We start from the raw sequence: 15185 nt of genomic DNA on the forward strand, positions 1-15185 counted from the left end.
CTGTCTGACGTATGTAACCTTTGATTTAGCATATCACCTGGTGACTGCCATTTTGCTCTAGCTTCTGTGAGTTCTGTTTTTTTTTTTAGACAAACATTGGTATGTGAGGTAATGATACGTTAATTGCTTAGTTGAATCATTCCATAGTATGAAATATATCAAGTATATCACAATACCCTATAAATCTGCACAATTCTTATTTGTCAATTAAAAATACAATTAAATTTTTAAAATTCTTTGCAAGGAAAAAACCCAAAGACAGAACTTTGAGGTGGTTCTCAGAAAAGTTTTGACTCGGAGTTCAATTGTCAGGTGTTTGTGGGAGAATTACTCTAGGCATGGAATAGAGACCTGGGTTTTGGCTTTGAGGGTCAAAGAGAACCAGAATGTGACAGATGTGCATGTGCCTGCTAGGTGCTGACAGAGACCTCCGCGTGAGCTTCTCCAGCATAATCCCCAGGGTCAATCAAAGGTTTAGTTGCTAAGCCTACCTTTTCACAGCCATAAGAACAAAGTCATAAGGAAGAGAAGAAATGATTACCAAGAAGCTTATCAGGTATTGGAGCAAAGTCATACATGTACATAAATCTGTCAATAATTTTATACTTGCTTATCTCTCTTCTTGGGCAGAGTCTTCATGATGATCTAGAAAAACAGGAAAAGAGCTTACAGAAATTTGGCTCTGTGACCAACCAACTGTTAAAAGAGTGTCACCCACCTGTGACAGAAACGCTCACCAATACCCTGAAAGAAGTTAATATGAGGTATGGCATGTGCTCACTACATATTATTTAACCCCAACCTTATTTTAACATGATATTATTTAAACTCTGACATTTTGAATTTGAATTCTATGGATTCTATTAATGTTTTGATTTTCACTAAATGAATTTAATGATAAGTAGATTGAGCTATTTAGAAAGAACTAGAACTGCCACACATATATAAAGATTATCCTCATCCCCATTATCTACCCCTGATATCTGAGTCTGACAAGATACTTTTTATGATGTTAAATAGAATGAGTCACTCCTGCATTATTTCCATATTCACATGAACCAGGATCATGAAAAATAAAATAGTAAATAACCCCATTTGGTGAGAGATGATAATCTGCCCATGAGTGTTGACTATTATTTCCAGATGGAATAACTTGCTGGAAGAGATTGCGGAGCAGCTGCTCTCCAGCAAGGCCCTCCTTCAGCTCTGGCAGAGATACAAGGACTACTCCAAACAGTGTGCCTCCACAGTCCAGCAGCAGGAGGACCGAACCAATGAGCTGTTGAAGGCAGCCACCAACAAGGACATCGCAGACGAGGAAGTTGCCACATGGATCCAGGATTGCAATGTATGTTCGGCAACTACTGTGTTTACCCAGCAAGTCATTCTTGGCCTCCCCTAAGTTTAGCAGGGCTGGAGCTCTCTCAGTATGTGAGATGATTATCCAAACATTATTGTCTTATGTATTAAAGAGTCTGCTAGATTTTTAGAACACAGTTGCATGTGTATAAGATTTATGAGGTTCCCTCCTATTATTTCATTTTTAATGAAGAATTATTTTCTCATATTTCCCAATGGAATACAATTCATGTGAAAAACAGCTTATGTGGTATTGCTGAGATGGATAAAACTGCCTACATGGAGAAAAATATCTTATTTAAAAATATATTTTAAAAATCTACTGTTAAAGATATCATCCATACACATTTATAAGTTTGTGATGTCCTGTGTAAGCATCTAATAGTTTCCTCTAAGAAATAATGGTAGAATGAAGTCTTTTTCTCTTGATTTACTTACATACTTCTTCATAGCTTACAGATAATTCTCTTTTCACTGCAGCTGCCAATAACCTACTTAAGATTTTCAAGAAAGGCTCTTCTCTTATTTCATCTATTCCATGACTCTTACCATCTGTCCTCATTTGTCTTTATTTTAGTGGACTCATGACAGAGATCTTCTTGTAAACATTCCCATATCAGTTTATTTGAAGTAGGCAAGTTTTACAGAAATAAAAGTTTAATGTATTCTGAATAACCAGCCTGAATAATCATTTTAAAGCTAAAGAGACTAATATACATAATGAAGATAATATAGTTTTATTTTTTTTTCCACATAGTTCGCTCTTACACAGTTTGTCATGTTCATTTCTTGTGAGTCATCAGCTGTCAATGTCAAGGTTAATGGAATCCTTTATTTTTCCTTCTCTCACAGGATTCCCTGTGCACTCTGCCACATCTGGGTGGGGACCAGCAGAAATCCAAGTAGCAGTCACTTGTTGTCTCTTAGCAGTGGGTAGAAACCAGAACCAGGGAATTTCTGCTGACATGTATTTTTGAGCATTAATGGGCTGCACAAAGCCTGGACAGGAAAGATGCCCTCAAAAGAACAGAGAGGCAGACCACCCTTCCCTGTTCACCTGGGCCAAACACCTGGCACTGCACCCCGCTGAAGTGGGGGGTGGTTATAACTATACAAGATACATATATAAGATACCATGGCTACACTAATCCCTGGTGTGCACGGTACAAATAAGTAGGAAAACCTAAAATATAGCACTGTGTCTTTATTTTGATATTAAGCACATAAAAAGACAGGAACAAATGGCGAAAATGTTTTCAGTTATTGCTTCTACTTGTGGATTCTGAGGTTCTTTCCTTTTTTATGTATGATTTTCTACATTGTTCCCCAATGTACTATAATGAGCCTGTGCAGCTTTATTACCAAAAGAGTTCTCAATGTGTGTGTGTGTGTGTGTGTGTGTGTGTGTGTGTGTGATTAATAGTTTTAAAAAATTGAGTTTGCTTCCTAATCATTTTTTTCTGTTGGTGAAGTTTATTTAGGGTAATATTTTAGTAATTAAGAATTGCTGGGCTGGGAATATAGCTTAGTTGGTAGAGTGCCTGCCTTGCAAGCAAAAGGTCCTTGGTTCAATCCCCAGGACTGAAAAAAAAAAAAAAAATTTGTCTATATCTTGGGCTAGAGTTGTAGCTCAATGGTAAAGCACTTGCCTAGCACATGTGAGGAATGGGGTTCCATCCTCAGCACCACATAAAAATAAATAAATAAAAAATGAAGGTATTGTGCCCTCCACAGCTAATGTATATATTACATACATATGCAGATATATATATATATATATATATATATATATATATATATATAGAGAGAGAGAGAGAGAGAGAGAGAGAGAGAGATGGATGCATGGCCCTTTGTTGACTCTTGTTTATAAAGACATGAGGTTTCACAATGGGCATGATGATTTCTTTTCCTGCAGGACCTCCTCAAAGGACTGGGGACAGTGAAGGATTCCCTTTTTGTTCTCCATGAGCTGGGAGAGCAGCTGAAGCAGCAAGTGGGTGCTTCAGCAGCCTCAGCCGTCCAGTCCGATCAGCTCTCTTTGAGTCAACACCTAGGTGCCCTGGAGCAGGCTCTTTGCAAACAGCAAACTGCGTTACAGGTACAGAGCTCATGCTCAGTGTGTGTTATGAGCTGGGTGGTCTACAGTCTCTGGGCATAAACACAGGAAATGGAGTTTTCAGCATTGATGTGATATATATATATTTATTTATTTATATATACAATGTTTTCTTTATCCATTCATCTGTTGAAGGGCATCTAGGGTGATTCCATGATTTAGTTACTGTGATTTGAGCTGATATAAACATTGATGTGGCTGTGTCACTGTAGTATGCTGATTTTAAGTCCTTTGGGTATAAACTGAGGAGTGGGATAACTGGGTCAAATGGTGGTTCCATTCCAAGTTTTCCTAGGAATCTCCATGCTGCTTTCCATAATGGTTGCTCCAATTTGCAGTCCCACCAGCAATGTATATGTGTACCTTTTTCCCCACATCCTCACTGACATTTATTGAGCTGTATTCCTGGTAATTGCCATTCTGATTATCATGGAATATGACCCAGATTTAAAGAAGAATGAAATTTTGACATATACTGGTAAATGGATGGAATTAGAGAATATCATGCTAAGTGAAATAAGCCAACCCCCCCCCAAAAAAAAAAGGTCAAATGTTTTCTCTGATATTTGGAAGCTAATTCACAATAAGGTGGGGGAGAATAGAGTTACTTTATATTAGGTAGAGGAGAGTGAAGGGAGGGGAAGGGGTCTGAGGGAAGGAAGGATAGTAGAGTGAAACAGACATTATTACTTCATGTACTTGTATGACTGCATGACTGATGTGATTCTGCAATATGTATAATCAGAAAAGTAAGAGATTACACTCCATTTGTATATGATCTATCAAAATGTATAAATGCATCCTACTGTCATGTACAACTAATTAGAACAAATAAAATTTAAAAATTGAAGAAAAGAATAACTAGTTATTGATTAATGGTATATAGAATTAATTTTTTTTAAGAAAAACTTCATAAATAGAAGTAAATTTAAATCATTATAGCCTCAGTTTTTCAGAAATGGCATCTTGTGGATGTCAATTTGATACAGGACTATGACAAATAATTTCAATGTTCACTTACCCTTCATGAGATTTCACTAAAAATCTAATTTACTTCACTAAAATACCAATTTCTTTTGTGAAAAAAAGGCTGGAGTTGTTGACTACGAAACGTTTGCCAGGAGTTTGGAAGCTCTGGAGGGCTGGATGCTGGAAGCCCAGGAGATGCTTCAAGAGCAAGACCCGACCCACTCGTCTGACCTCTCTACCATCCAGGAGAGGATGGAGGAACTGAAGGTACGTGAGTCTGCATCTTCCTCACACATCTTCTAGCTCCTGTCCTCAGAAGTTTCTGGAAAACTCAGAACTGGCATAGACCTACTTCCTTTCAAGAACCTCAGAGTTAAAGCAAAACGTGTCATTTCAAAGCTCAGGTGAAATCGCATTCCATCCAGAAAGAGCCCAGCCAAATTTTGGGTCCCTTACTACCTGGATGGTTTTGAGCAATTTATTTAGGTTTTGTCCCTGTATTTGTAGAGAGTAAATAGCAGTGGTTCTTACCCCATGGGTTTGTTTTGATGTTAAAGTGTTTCATTTCTTATAATGCTGTTATAATAATGCTTGATTCATGGTAAGAACTCAATACATGTTAACTATGCCATTATAATCATTGTTATTATTATTATTATTATTAAATAATGAAGCACATTAGCATAAATAAATTAAATATAGAAGAATAAGGAACAAGCCTTTTCAGTCTTAAGTGTAATTTTCATCCTTTATCACTTCTACATATGAGTAAATAAATCATGTGAATAATATACCACCCTACTAATATCCAACAAAGAATAATGAGTAGTGAGTAGCATTAACAGCCATAGTGGTGTAAGCTGATGAGTTTCAGCTTTTCTTTGTTTGTATCTCTGGAGATTGCAAGCAAGAGGTGTACAAGGCCAAAGACCAACTTCTTCCTGAAATCAGAAATTCACTGTATGCATTAAAACACGGATGCCTTTTCTGACCATTATGCTGAAGGTGCTTTTCAATCTTGCTTGCAGGGACAGATGTTAAAGTTCAGTAGCATGGCTCCAGATTTAGACCGTCTAAATGAACTGGGATACAGGTTACCCTTGAATGATAAGGAAATCAAAAGGATGCAGAATCTGAACCGCCACTGGTCTCTGATCTCCTCTCAGACTACAGAGAGATTCAGGTAAGTGAGATATTTTGGTCTCTCCAGTTGTCTTATTTTGTTTTGTAAGGAAGAAGCTTATGTTGCAATAACAAAATAACCACAGATGGGGTGACTTCAAAAGAAAAGAAATGTATTCTTTCATAGTTCTGGAGTCTGGGAAGTCCAAAATCAAGGTGCTAGTGTGTTTGGTTGTCTGGTGAGAGCTACTCTACTTCAAGATGGTGCCTTCTTGCTGCATCCTGCAGAGAGGCAGAAGGGCACATCCTCACGTGGGGGAAGGTCAAAGGGCAAGAGAGCCAAAGGCTACCTGAAGACTCCTTTATAAGGACTCAAAAAGGGAAAGACCTCATGGCCTTATCACCTCTTAAAGGCTCCACCTTCTCATGTTATCACATTGGCCATTGAGTTTCAATATCTGAATTTTGGAGGGGGGTACATTCAAACCAAAGCACTAATCTCTCAGTGGAATAAAAGTTCATGATTTGTGTGTATCTATAAATTCTAAGTTTTTCTAATAACATTGAAAAACTTGAATACTAAATGTGGGAAACTCAAATTGTAAAGTGATTTTTCATGTTGAGAAAAAAGAACTCTCAAGTGAGAATATATTTGAGGGACATGCAGAATTTTAATCATTTTTAAAATATAGTATTTTAAATTCTTCTTTTTTCCAATTTTTCTTTTTTTAAAATTTTGTTACATAACATGAAAGCTTTGCACTGATTCAGTTAGGACTGGAGTCAGAGAATATTTAATCAGAGGTATAAGAATTAACAGTCAAATAACCATTATTCCACATCCTTCATTCTTGTCAGTAAGTTGCAGTCATTTTTACTACAACATCAGACTTTCTTGGAAAAATGTGAAACATGGATGGAATTCCTTGTCCAAACAGAACGAAAGTTAGCAGTAGAGATTTCAGGAAACTATCAGCATCTTTTGGAACAGCAGAGAGCACATGAGGTGGGTAATGCCAATAGTTTTGGGGGTACCAAGATGTTCTTGGCTTTTGGAAGATGCTGCAATCTTCCACTTGGAAGAAACAAATGGTGGGCTGTATCTATCACATGCATCAGTTTTGCAAGCTTGAAGTTTTGATATCTTTTTTAATGGACAATTTTTTATTTTTTAATATTCTTATTGGTTCTTTTTAGTTCTACATGATAGTAGGATCTATTTTGATAAAATTATACAAGCATGAAATATATTTTATTCCTAATTTATACCCCATTCTTGTGGATGTTCACTGTGGTGTTTTCATATATACACATAGGAAAATTATGCCAATTTTCCTATCCCTCCTCCCTTCCCTCCATTCCCCATTGTCTAATCTACTGAACGTTTATTCTTCCTCTCTCCACTCCTTATTGTGGGTTAACTTCCACCTATTAGAGAAACATTTGACCTTTGTTTACTGGGACTGGCTTATTTCACTTAGCATGGTATTCTCTAGCTCCATCCATTTATCGGCAAATGCCAAAATTTCATTTTTCTTTATGACTGAGTAATGTTCCATTGTGTGTGTGTGTGTGTATATTTATATACACAACTTCTGTATCCATTCATCTGTTGAAGGGCACCTAGGTTGGTTATAGTTTAGCCATTGTGAATTGAGCTGCTATAAACTTTGATGTGGCTGCATCACTATAGTATTCTGATTTTAAGTCCTTCGGGTATAAACTGAGGAATGGGATAAATGTGTAATAGTTCCATTCCTAATTTTCTGAGGAATCTCCATACTACTTTCCAGAATGGTTGCCCAATTTGCAATCCCACCAGCAATGTACGAGCGTACCCTTTTCCTTGTCAACATTTATTGTTGCTTATATTCTTGATAATTGCCATTCTGGTTGGAGTGAGATGAAATCTCAGTGTGGTTTTAATTTGCATTTCTCTCATTGCTAAAGATGTTGACAAAAATCTGGTCCAGATCTCTGCTCCATAGCTGTCTGTAGGCAAGTGTCAGGCATCGAGACATTGTAATGCATAGTGCCAGAGTTGTGCTTAAAGGCTACTTATTGAAGGTGGGGTGGGATGATGGGAGAGCAGAAGGAGTGCAGATAGCCACACAGTTTTCAAACTGCATTGTAGACTGCATTGCCATTGCCAAGACTAACTGCTTATGAGAATATGCTTCGAGCAAACATCTGGGATCAATGAAAATCATTTGTTCTTTAAAAAGCATATATTAATTTATATCAGGACACCAAGTTGATGAATATCTCCAAGCATATCTCTTAATCAAACTGCATTATAATTATTTCTCAAGAAACAGAGAGAGAGAACTACATACAAATAGCATATTAATTAATTTGGGAATTCTGTCCCTTTTTTTCTATTTCCTGGTGTTTATTCAATCCATGCTTACAGAAGAATGGGACTTACCTAAGAGCTGAGAGAAGCTTAAACTTAAAAAAAAGACTGAAATGAATTTTAAAATATTTTGCTGAAATTTTAAAAATAGGAAATTTAAAAGTACATAAGGTAATTTAAAATCCAATGTTACTGAGCTGACAGATGAGGACATAAAAGTCATGGATCCAAACCACAGTGAGACATCATTTTCCACCCACTGGGATGGCTAAAATGAAAAAGATGGTAGATATAGGTGAAGTTACAGAGATAGTGGCGCCCACGTGCATTGCTGATAGGAATGTAACACTGTGACGCGGACTTGGAAAACAGTGAATTGTTCCTCAAAACGCTAAAGACAGAAGTACCAGATAGCCCAGGAATTCCACTCCTTTTGTATCCCACACCAAAACTTGCACAAGGAATGTTCATAGCAGCACTTTTCCTAATAGACAAAGGATGGAAACAACCCAGGGTCCATCAACTGACGAGTGCCTAAATAAAATGTAAGCACTATTCAGCAATATGAAAAGCAAGGTGCTGATTCATAATGCAACGTGGATGAACCATGAAAATGAACTATGAAAGAAGCCGGTCCCAACAGGCCACATATTACTTGACTTAATTTATATGAATTATCCAGAGTAAGCAGTCAATAGAGACTTGAAGTAGACTAGAGGGTGCTCAGGTGGGGCATTGGGGGAAATGGGGACTGGTTGCTAATGAGGGCAGAATTTCTCTGGGGTTGTTGAAAATGTTCTAAAATTGTCATGGAGGTGGTGGCACAAGTCTGAAGTTAATAGAAGTTTTTAAATTGGACATTTTAAATGGATGAATCTTACAACATGAATACTGTATCAACTAAACTGTTTAAAAACAGTGAAATAATTTGAAAGACTGTTCTATTGATTTAATAATGAAATAATTGTATTAAACTAATTAATTTGAAAAACAGTTCAAAAAGATCAGAACATAATTCTTTTTTCTTTTTTTGGGTACCAGGGCTGGAACTTAGGGACACTCGACTACTGAGCCATATCCCCAGTCCTATTTTATATATTATTTAGAGACAGGGTCTCACTGAGTTCCTTAGCACCTTGCTTTTGCTGAGACTGGCTTTGATGTCACATTCCTCCTGTCTCACTGGGATTACAGGTGTGCGCCACTGGACCTGGTCTCAAATTATTCATTAACTTACCTTATTAAGGGATTTAAAGAGAAGGGAAACCTAAATCCAGTTTTAGTCTTTAGGTTTAATAAACCAAAAAACCAAACTTTAAGCCTACTTTAATTAATGGTCTAAAATTAAGTATTCCTACCAGGCCAGATTTTACACACATCCTGATTCTGCTGGAGGTACTTTCCATAGTCTTGCTATACCCAGTGCATTTGGAAAGTTATCAGAGAACTGGTCACTAAAATTAGGAACTCTAAAAGTACACTCTTCTTTTTTAAAATTGTAGTTGTTTCAAGCCGAGATGTTCAGCCGTCAGCAGATTTTGCACTCAATCATTATTGATGGGCAACGTCTTCTAGAACAAGGTCAAGTTGATGACAGGTAGGATCTTTGAAAACTTATTATGAAGAAAGGTTCCAGTAAATTAGTCATTTTCCTTTTAATGAGCAGATTAGAGGGCACATAGCCAATCTTCTCAAGGCAATTGTACTATCGTGGAGTCTCAGTAATTGGAGGGAAGGCTTGTCTGAATCTCTGAAATGAGTGAGTATTGAATCCTTTTAGAGAACAGCTATTATATGATATGAAGGACATAGAGTAATTGGAAATCACCTAGCCAACCTTCACTAGTCATCTGTAGAGACTGGAATTAATGAATAGATCAGAATGAATTATATCAATGGTTCATAAACAGATGCTTCTAATATTCTCATGCAATTATAGAAATTGTATTCCTAAAAGGAACATAGATATCACTCGTCCATCTTTCTTACTCAGAGATGAAAAACCTGAGACCCACAAATGTGGACTGATTTGACCAAGGTCACAAAACTAAGGAGGAGCAGACTCTGGCTTTGTGCTCCTGGGTCTGGTTTATAGTCTGCCCTGGGATTACACCAGCCAGCTGCCCAGGGGCCACAAAACTTCCTCCATGCTTGAAAACAGTTTGCCACCATAAATTCAATTACATTCTATCTGAAATACTTCCTCCTCTTCATTTACATAACAAATTGTCTCTTTATTAAAAATTCGGAAGTAAAAATCTAGCTTCTCTTCCAATTTACAGCATGTGAATTGGCAATGTGCAGTATGTGCATTTCCTAGAAACAGTGTGTTCTTTATCTTGCCTGTTTTCCACAATGATATTTGGAGAATTAAACTCATTTGTTTTATTATATGTATACATCTTTCCCATATTTAGGACCAGTAGTTGTGATTATAATTAATTTTGTGTATTTTTTTTTTAAATTAGAAAATGAATCATTTAATTGAGAAGGGTTTTTTTAATGTCTTGGAAGCAATTTCAGTTTTAAGTGGTTATATCTTTGGACATACATGAAAGATTTTCATAGGTTAAGATTGGAACAACAAAGTGTGATATCGTATTTATTCTATCCTAAGCAAGCCAAACTTAAATGAAAGGTTTACTGAGAATTTAAGACCTTCAGAATAAAACAAATTCAAATGCAATTAACTTTTAGATTTTTGCTTTATCATCTTTTAGCCAACTTTATAACAATATTATAAACATTCAAGTCATTAAGTAAAATAAAATTTGCAATTCCCATATAAGCCAACATCTATTAAATTTCAAATGCTAACATTTAGGGAAAGAAAAAAACAACAAAGAGAAGAAAATGGGAAGATAAGAATTTTGATAGTTTCATGTAAAAAAAGAAAAATCAGATTAGAACCTGCTGACAGTAGGAATATTCCAGAAGATAAATGTACTTGACTCTGAAAGTTCACTTATGATCTTTGTTGTTTAGAGCGTCACTTTCACCACTGGGAAGATGTGCTCTAAGTGGTTCCACCAGGGATCCCTGGTGGATACCTGGCACAGAAAGCAACATACATGAACTGTTCCACATTCCACAGTGTTCTCATTCTGATTTGACAGATGCTTATAAGTGCTAAGAAAGGATCATGAAGTTAATTTACACATTTGGATTCTACTGTGCTTGATTTGATCGATGACTTCTGTTTTTGAAAGGCAATCCATATATATATATATATATATATATATATATATATATATATATAAAATATGTATAATATCCCCCTTTGCTCTATTCCTCTCAACTCACACACTCAGGAAGAGAATGAGTGACAATCACCTTGTCATAGATTTTCTTTCAACCTGTACTGAGACATGGACCCAACATTTACCAACACTGATAGTCGAACTTTAAAAATTATTTACAGTAGACCCAGTAGCAGATCTTGGCATAATATTTTTAAATTGGTTGATTGATTTGTTTGTTTGTTTGTTGTTTGTTTTTGTGATGCTGGGGGTTGATCTAGTGTCTGACACATGCTAGTCGAGCACTCTACCACTGAATCTACATCCCCAGCACTACTTTAAAATTATATTTGAGATCAGGTCTTACTATGTTGCCTTGGCTGACCTTGAACATTTGATCCTCCCACCTCAGCCTACTGAGAAGCTATGACTGTAGGCATGTAATACTGTACCCAGCCATAGCATAAGTTTTAAATCCTCGTCTTATATCACCTCTCAGGATTTGTAGTCATTGAGAATGTACTTACCCAGTGACTACATGGCTACATCCAATAGAACAGTGTTTTCACCTTGTGATTACCTCTTCACCAGGGATGAGTTCAACCTGAAGTTGACCCTCCTCAGTAATCAGTGGCAGGGAGTAATTCGCAGAGCCCAGCAAAGGCGGGGGATCATCGATAGCCAGATTCGCCAGTGGCAACGCTACAGGGAGATGGCAGAAAAGCTTCGTAAATGGTTGGTGGAGGTGTCCTATCTACCCATGAGTGGCCTTGGAAGCATCCCCGTGCCTCTACAACAAGTCAGGACCCTCTTTGATGAAGTGCAGGTAGGATGCAAAAGACGTTCTCAAGTCTCTTCTGCATTTCAAACTTGACCTTGGCCTCAGTGCTTCGGAGGGTCTCTGGAGCGACGCTGGAATCAGGACGAATATTATTCCCAAATGTGAACTGAAAATACAAAACAATTGCACTGCAGACCATCTGAGTGGTAGGGTTAGAGTGAACCTCAGCCTCTCCCAAGGACTCTCCACTTCACACACCAAGGCCCACAGCAGCTCCCTACAGCCCAGCATGGAAGACTGTGTTAATTGTATCTAGTTGACTCATGAATAATTTAAATATGTAATGAAAGCACTCCAGAGAAGGTAGAAGGCTCTGTCCCTTCCTGACCCTATCCCCTTACACTCAGCAGCCTGAGAATCTGGGGCTGTGGCTTCTGAGGCAGATACCTTCCAGCACTCTCAGCGTCCTTCCCGCTAGATTCAGGGGCTCTCTTCCTTGAAAGATCACTGTTCTCTGGTTCCCCTTCTCATTCAAATTTATCTGAAAGAACTCATTTACAGATAGGATTTCAACTACCCTGGACCAGCAAAAAGAGGGCAAATTGGTATTTTCTGGTCACATTCACCTGCTATGGTGTCAACTCCTGTATCTGATCACCTTTTAGATTGATATCTGTGTATTTCAGCTATAACAAACCCTGTGCACCTCTTCGTGATCTCTGAAAAAACATTTTCTGTTTCCCATGTCCAGTGTAGGGACATGTTGTCCCCAGCTATCTGGTCTACCCAGGGACCCTCATGTCATTGTAGAGCTATACTCTTCCTTGTCTCTCGCTCCCCTTACTAATTTGCTGCAAGTCTGCATCCTCATGGCCACTGCCTTGGGTGAGGTAGTCATGATTTCTCACCTGTATGGACAGTAGCTTTCTTACCTGTCTCAGCATATCCAGTACATGCCCCTCTTCCATCCCACTTTTCCATCCCCTGATTCTGAATGTTTATATTAAAACTGTAATTCAAACACATCACTTCCCTGCTTAATATTCTTCTGTGACCTCAGTCACTTTTACTCTTAAAAAACAAATTTCTGTGCAAGACATAGTCTGGCCTCATCTTCTATCATTCTGTTACATGCACCCCATACTCCAGCCACTGTAAACTGCATCCTGTCTCCTGATTTCATCATGCTTTCCTGTACAGTGGATATGCCCATCCTCGGTTCCCTGAGGGAAGGTGTTCTCTCCTCTCCTTCTTCTCTGACTCATTACTTAATCTGGGTGCATTTACATGTCTTTCAAGAAGGTCCAAGCAGACTTTACCACTTTGGGGAAGCCAGGTTGTGTCCACCATGCTGGGTCAGAGGTTCCTCTGTGTTCTTTGCATATCAGTTTTATAAATCTAATCTCACGTTGCATCATAATTGTGTGTAACATAAGGGCAGAAAGGAAGTCTCTCCCTGCTGTGTTTTCATTCATTATACATGGTTCACTCATGCCCAAAGGACCATCCTGGCAAACGCTTGCTGGATGAAAGAGGACATGCTACATATGCTAACAGGTCAGGTCATTAAGGATACTTGTAGTAGGAAAAAGATGAAGAAGAGATGAAAGAGTAAAAAGTGATGCTTCCTTTCAGTTCAAAGAAAAGGTGTTCCTGAGACAACAAGGCAGTTACATCCTGACGGTGGAGGCAGGCAAGCAGCTCCTGCTCTCAGCAGACAGCGCAGCCGAGGCCGCCTTGCAGGCCGAGCTCACTGAAATCCAAGAGAAGTGGAGATCAGCCAGTGTGCGCTTGGAGGAGCAGAAGAAAAAACTGGCTTTCTTGTTGAAAGTAAGTGCAATGTAAAAAGCCCTTGTAATAGTTGTACACTGTCTCCCACCATTGTTTTCCTGCAAATCAAGTCATTCAAAGATCATTGAGCAATACCTATAGGATTTTGAGCCTATGTGTTATAATTAAGGCTTCACCTTACCTTGCAGGAACTGGAAAAGTTTCTCAGTTTTCACCTTTTCATTTTTCAGGACAATCCCCCAACAAAGTAATTTGAACTGGAATAAGTCAGTTCAAGCTATGAATTCTGATGAATGGCCATTACTAAGGCTTAACCATAAGATGACTTTATAAAGCCAGACAGAAATTCAAAGTGTTGATTCCACTCCCTAACCTCAGACTCCAAAATGGTTCTCAAGATTGCTATCTCTTATTTTATAGCAGGAAAAAAACAACCCAAAGTGATACTCTTAAGTTGGCTTAGTGTATCCAAAAAGGTTTCTGGGTAACAAAATCTCCAGGAGGAAGAAGAAGCCTTTGTTGGATACACATTGCATACTGATCACTCAGGAAGTTGAAGGAAATTTAGATTTAGCTACACCTGCCCCAAGAAGTTTTCACCCTTATTTTCAAATTCCAGGTATAAAACATATTTCAATCAGAAGTTCAAAAAGGGCATGTGCCCTAAACTCAGGTAAACCCCAGTTAAAACCAAGGTAAACCAAGTAATCTGGTTACTGGAATCTATCCAATCCTTAGGTTTACCTGGCACATGTTAAGCACTAAATATATGACTGTAATTAGCATTGTTCATGTCATTATTTTAAAAGTGAACACAGTAAATGCCAAATTATAGAAGTTTATAATCACCAATATTTCAATGAGATTATCTATTAAATGTGACTTGTCATTTTTTTGGATCAAAGGTAATAGCTAAAGTTAATGGAGCAGATTTTACTTTTTTATTGTTCAAGTCCACACACCCACCTGATTTGTTCTACTGAATTTTAGCTAATGATATATTACCTCCCCAGCAGGAAACAATCAATCAAAAGTACCCATGAGCATCTATAAGTCACTCTTATTTTCATACAGTGCAATTCATCAGTAATATAATATGCCGAATTCATCTTGCTTTCAGGAAAGGATTTAAAACATTGTAACTCACTCTGTAGAGAATGTGTGTTAAATCATATATTTTTCTTTATTTGTGATGTGATTTTTGGAGACATTCCCAAGATTTAATACAGCATGATGTCTGAGTCACTGCCTTTGCTAAACACAAGTCTGTCTGCTGGGTGGTGTATAAAACATCTGCATTAATAAGTGCTTACAGACCATAACATTAAGTTGTTACCTTAGAGTTCATGCAGCAAAGAGACTTGATTATAGCTTCACAGTCTAAATCATTTTTGGAAAGGATTTTTGGAAAGTGGGAATCCCTGTTCTTCTCTTGTTAAATCTTATTATATT

The 15185-nt window shown here is 37.7% G+C and overlaps 1 protein-coding gene across 14 annotated transcripts in view; it reads left to right on the forward strand.

Annotated features, from left to right (window-relative positions):
• Syne1 (spectrin repeat containing nuclear envelope protein 1) overlaps nucleotides 1-15185 on the forward strand; it is a 443098-nt gene that overhangs the window by 366413 nt on the left and 61500 nt on the right. For all 14 annotated transcript variants that reach the window (XM_047557257.1, XM_047557256.1, XM_047557258.1 and 11 more), the window contains 9 exons: nucleotides 631-764; nucleotides 1144-1348; nucleotides 3275-3457; nucleotides 4565-4711; nucleotides 5473-5627; nucleotides 6425-6572; nucleotides 9425-9519; nucleotides 11753-11987; nucleotides 13578-13772. In XM_047557257.1, the coding sequence (XP_047413213.1) occupies nucleotides 631-764; nucleotides 1144-1348; nucleotides 3275-3457; nucleotides 4565-4711; nucleotides 5473-5627; nucleotides 6425-6572; nucleotides 9425-9519; nucleotides 11753-11987; nucleotides 13578-13772 (1497 nt within the window). The remainder of the gene's footprint in view (nucleotides 1-630; nucleotides 765-1143; nucleotides 1349-3274; nucleotides 3458-4564; nucleotides 4712-5472; nucleotides 5628-6424; nucleotides 6573-9424; nucleotides 9520-11752; nucleotides 11988-13577; nucleotides 13773-15185) is intronic.

Source organism: Sciurus carolinensis, chromosome 7, assembly GCF_902686445.1.
Source record: "Sciurus carolinensis chromosome 7, mSciCar1.2, whole genome shotgun sequence".
NCBI lineage: Eukaryota > Metazoa > Chordata > Mammalia > Rodentia > Sciuridae > Sciurus > Sciurus carolinensis.